Here is a 5,490-nt window from a genome sequence, read left to right on the forward strand (position 1 = left end):
GTAACAAAAGATTACAGATAAATATCAAAACGAAGACGAGATATTTTTGAATGTCTCTGGCTAGAGAAAGGTTGCTGTGGGATGAGTTTAGCTGAATTGTAGAACACAGAGAATCAAAGTTTCCACCTCACTTATCTCAAGGTGAATTCATGCATGTACATGAACCACATATGTCATAGAGAAAAGTGTCCTTTTTGGAAAACATGGCGGTGAGAACAAATCTTTGTTGCTACTGCTGTGTGTGTAAACATGCAGAGTTTCGGGTATGCTCCTACATGCATCTGGAAACATACTGCACAGATGCATAACATTCTGAAAGAATTACCTTAAGATAATGGTAATTGGGATTTTAAAAAGTGAGAATCCTAACATGGAAAATATATGTATAGATATTTACAAGATACGGAGAAATCCTAGGAAAAGTTCAAAGTTCATGTCCATTGAACATGGACTAGTTATCTATCAACTTCTGACAAGAATAAACACCTTTAAGGTATATGTGTGTGTGTGTGTGTGTGTGTGTAATATACATATATAAAGTATATGTATTTAAAAATGTTTATTTGAGAGAGAGTGTGTGTGTGTGTGTGTGTATGTGTGTGTGTGTGTGTGAGAGAGAGACAGAGAGAGAGAGAGACAGAGAGAGAGACAGAGAGGGGCAAGGGGAGAGAGAGAGAAGGGGAGAGAGAGGGAATCCCAAGCAGGCTCCACACTGCCAACGTGGAGCCTGATGTGGGGTTCAAACTCACGAACTGTGAGATCATGACCTGAGCTGAAACCAAGAGTTGTATGATTAACTGAGCCACCCAGCCACCCCAAAAGTGTTTAGTTTTTTACTTTATTTATTTTTTTAAAATTTATTCATTTATCTTGAGAGAGGAGAGAGTGCGAGTGGGGGAGGGGGAGAGAGAGAGGGAGAGAGAGAGAGAGACAGAGCATGAGTGGAGAAGGGGCAGAGAGAGAGGGAGACACAGAATCTGAAACAGGCTCCAGGCTCCGAGCTGTCCGCACAGAGCCCGACGCGAGGCTCGGACTCACCAACCACGAGATCGTGACCTGAGCCGAAGTCGGACGCTCAATCGACAGAGCCATCCAGGCGCCCCACACCAGTTATAACTTTAAACAGGAGGCTTTGTCTTAATTGTAGAAGTAAAACTTAGTGACAGTAACATGTCCTCAATCATTTCGCTCAGCTCTCATGTCCAGTGAGGGATCACAGGCAGCCTGGTGCAGGGAAGGGGTCAGGCGTTGGCTTTGGGAAAAACCTGGCTCTACCCTGGAGCTCTGTGACCTCAGAGAAATTGGTTAGCTTCTCTTCACATTAATTTTCTTACCTGTAAGTGTATTTTAGTGAATCCAGCAACAAAGCAGGGACAGCATCCGGCAGGGAGCCTGGCACAGAACGTGCAGAGAGAAACAGCACGGTCATTATCGCTAAAATTCCTACTATTAGAGATATCCAAGTGGACCACCATTTCTAGAAAGGCAGCATTTATTGCTTTAAACCTCATTATGAGTCTTTGCCCGCACATGTCAAAACCAACTCACCTTAGTCATTTCTCACAAGGGGACGCTGTCTAGTTTTCCGTCATTAAAAAACGAACAGACCCATCACGTCCCATCCACCAACTCCATCAAACGTTCAAAAGGAATTTTTTAAAGGCATCAGGTTGATTAGATTGGTCATATGGTGACATGGATTAAAAGTCCCGCTTCTGAGATATTTCACTCTCCCACTTCCGCAAGTAACCTAGGGGAGGAAACCCAGATTCGAGTATGGGATTGATTCACCCTTGTGCTACATACGAAGGCGAGAGGGACATCAGTATGCAGGCTGACAGAACGGCCCCGAGACCACCACGGGCATAACGTTTGGGACAAACCAATGAGGTGAATTTATTACCAGTGATTCCCCCACGGACCCTGAAATACTGGTCTTGCCACCATCCGAATGGGCTTGGTTGACATCCCGTCCCGAAACCTTTCGTTGATTGTACAGGCACCACTACGAATCCACGGCAAATGGAGGGAAGGTATGTGTGTCTAAAACATCTGTCTGACTAAAGGAAATGGCGCTCAGACAACGATTTTGCAATGTGTTTAAAACCGAGTCTTCTGTGTTATTTCTTGACAAAAATCTTTGCTCTCTGGGAACAGGCAATGCAGTTTTTATTGCGTTTAAGTTGTTTTTTTGGTGAAAAGAAGGAAAAGGAATTCAAAGTTAGCTTCTCACGAACAGCCACATGGTCACTCCGCTGGTGAACTTACAGAGGGTAGCTTACAGATATCACCGTCAGATACGCGTGGTTTATATGCACTCGCCAACTTCATCGTTAAAATAGGAGACCACCTGTTTCAAATGCACTTTGTAACACAGACAGTATGAACCAGAAATATTTGATCTACAAGATTTAATGCTATTCGTCTCAATCAGGACTATTAATACATTCTTAGATATAGATAGGAAACGTGATGTTTTCATATTTCGCGATAGCTTCCCATTGCTTTATTTTTCAGAATATTCTCCAATAAACGTAACCTACTTTTAATAGATGTTACTAAATTTTTTCTTTTGTTCCCTGAAAACAATCAGACTGTGGTTTAAGAAACTACAATGGCCGGTCTAATCAATCCTACTTCATATGCAAATCAAGACAATTTTCAGAATTCATTTTAGAGACACATTGAAAACCTATATTGAAAGCGGACTCATTTGATTCTGGATTTACACGGCAACATTTGAAACTAGTGGTCTAGCTAACACAGGCAACCTTGCAGAAAGTCACAACATTCACAGAAATACCAAAGTAATTCTTGTGAACAGTAATTGCTCCAAGTAAAGAAAGAATGAACAAGAATGGGTACACGGTTTCCGTGTTGGTCACTGATCACTGAGTTCACGTTAATAAAACCGGGTCTCTTCCAAACAGAATCACGTGAACTATTTGTGTTGGCTCGAAAGAGATCATCTTCAGTTACATACATGCAGCGTTGAAAATCTACCTTGACATTAAAAAAAAAAAAATCTGGAAAAAGTCACTGCTCCTCCATTGATCGCAATAATTCAATTTTATTGTAGAGTCCAAGTAAACACTCCAGGACCAGTTTACTTTTGATAACATCATGGCCACAGCACACACTTTCTTTCCCACCCGCTACCAATCCTCCAAATACAACAGAAAACAAAAATCCCTGCCTCTCAACAAAACAAAATAATCATTTATTTATTTTTTTTTTTTTTTAAGGGCGAAGACACTGGCAACATTATTTCCACTTCGATCACTTAACTCATCTAAACGAATGCTTCAGAAACGCTGGGTGCTCCTGCGGCTGGAGAGAAAAATCCGGTCGAAAGAAGTTAAGGACAGGATCTCAACCACTGGGCCGGGCAGTGAAAGTGCTTGGTAAATGCAGACTTTAGTGCGCCGTGTGTCCCCTGAGGGGGAGGCTGCTACACGTCGCTGGGGGACCGCGCTCTCTGGGAGAGACTGGACGGGATGCAGCCGCAGCAAATGAGACAGAGGGCTTTCTGGATCTCTTGGTTTCTGAAAGCATATATGACAGGGTTGATGATGGAGTTGTAGGTGGCCGGCAGGAGGGTGGCATAGGTGTACATGGAGGGGTAGGTGTAATCAGCTATCAAGGAGTAGAGCGTGAAAGGCATCCAGCAAGCAGCGAAGGTCCCCAGAATGATGGCCAGGGTGGAGACGCCTTTCCGGGTGGTCACGTAGTGGGAGGTGGCCAGGAAGTGATGCTGCAGGGCGATCTGATGGGCGTGCCGCATCACGATCTTGCAGATCTGGATATAGAGCTGAAGCATGAGCGCGAACATGAAGAGGAAGGAGACGGAGAGGATGGCCGCGTTGTTCTTGGTGAGAGGTCTGACCACGCTGCAGGTGGACTCGTCTCTGAGGCAGTTCCAGCCCATGACGGGCAGCAGTCCCAGGCAGATGGAGGTCCCCCAGAGCATGACGAGCATGACATAGGTGAACGTGACCGTCCTCTCCGAGTGGTACGTCAGCGCGTAATACAGGGAAAGGTAGCGGTCAACAGTGATAGCCAGCAAGCTGCAGACAGAGGCAGAGAAAGAGGCGACAATGAGCCCGATTGTGACCAGCTTGGTGGCTTCTGACTGAAGCAGGTAGGCAAAAACAAAATTGATGATGAGTCCGACGCCGGCCAGTAAGTCTGCCAGAGCCAGGCTGCCTATGAGCAGGAACATGGGTGCTCGCAGGCTGGGGTTATGGAAGATGATAAGGACCACAATGGCATTTTCACAGGAGATGAGGGTTCCTGAGGTACACAAGACAATGTCCCAAGGGTTGACAACCAGCTCTGGCTCCGGCTCGACAACAGGAACCTGGGAGGAGACGGCAGCCGAGACGTTCTCCGCAGCGCCAGCATCTAAATAATCCCGAGGCAGCCCGCTTAAATTGACCTTCAGGTCTTCATTCATTTTAACCCCCGTCCTCTTCAACGAAAAGACAGGCTTTTTAATGTTGAGACACAGCAGGGGGACAATCCAAGATCATGCAAAACACACACACACACACACACAGAAAGCCAGCCCCTGCTCAGACACCGCCATCAAATGCCACACGCTTCACCAACTCGAAAGTGTCACGGAACAAAACAAAGGGCAAAGTCTCGCCGGCTGAGGACCCGCGACCACAGATGCCTGTGGGCGCTGGGGACGACACGAGATCGGACTTGGAAACACGAGCGTGAGCGAGGCAGGCACACAAGGAACCGCGGCGGACCGGTTGCTAAAGTGCGGGCAACGCACAGCTGAAAACCACGTCCTGCATGCTGGAACCGAACCCCCGTGCCACCTCTGGGCTGCTGCCGGGGCAGCCGCGCCGCAGCCACAGGTCGCGAGCCGGGGGCCGCCATCCTCGATGGAACATTTCAATCGCCTATTTCCATCGAACTCCCCCTCCCCGCTCCAAAAAAATCAAACCAAAACCAAAAAAATAAAATAAAATAAACCCTCGCGCGCGTGCACACACTCACGCCCTCCCCAAGCCAGAACAAAGAGGGGTCCCAGCCGCCCCCCGTGCGCACGGGGCAGTCGGGCCAGGGTCACAAAAGGCAGGTGTGTGCAATGGGAGTGTGGACACAGACAGACAGACACACGCCCATGCACCTGCCGCCGCTCCCCCCCTCCCCCGGCGGCGGGGACGGGCGGAGGACGCGCGGGGACGGGCAAGGCGCCGGGACAGGCGGCCCACGGGGGCGGGGGGTCATCGAGGGGGTCACCTTGGCGCGACCAGGCCGAAGGGGCTCCTCCGGTGCTTCCGAAGCGCGCGGGCTACTCCTGTCGCATGCCCGCGGCGGGGCCCGCGGCGGCGAGGGGCGGTGGCCGCGCCGGGGGGGGGGGGGGGGGGGGGGGGGGGACGCGCGGGGCGCGCGCTCCGCGCCAGGTGAGCTGCGGGCGGCAGGTGAGCGGCGGGCTCGGCTCGCGTGCCCGGCTCTCCCCGCCGCGCGCCC

The 5,490-nt window shown here is 49.3% G+C and overlaps 1 protein-coding gene across 1 annotated transcript; it reads right to left on the reverse strand.

The window, feature by feature from the left end:
* Positions 1 to 3,320: 3,320 nt before the first annotated feature.
* On the reverse strand, positions 3,321 to 4,948 carry GPR12 (G protein-coupled receptor 12). The gene has a single exon (XM_049647518.1). The coding sequence runs from the start codon at positions 4,454 to 4,456 to the stop codon at positions 3,452 to 3,454; it is 1,005 nt and encodes a 334-aa protein (XP_049503475.1). The 5' UTR covers positions 4,457 to 4,948; the 3' UTR covers positions 3,321 to 3,451.
* Positions 4,949 to 5,490: the final 542 nt, after the last annotated feature.

This window comes from Panthera uncia (assembly GCF_023721935.1).
Source record: "Panthera uncia isolate 11264 chromosome A1 unlocalized genomic scaffold, Puncia_PCG_1.0 HiC_scaffold_16, whole genome shotgun sequence".
In the NCBI taxonomy this organism is placed as follows: Eukaryota; Metazoa; Chordata; class Mammalia; order Carnivora; family Felidae; genus Panthera; species Panthera uncia.

Coding starts and splice junctions, on each gene's coding strand:
- GPR12 (XM_049647518.1), bottom strand. CDS start 4,456: ATGAATGAAGACCTGAAGGTCAATTTAAGCGGGCTGCCTCGGGATTAT.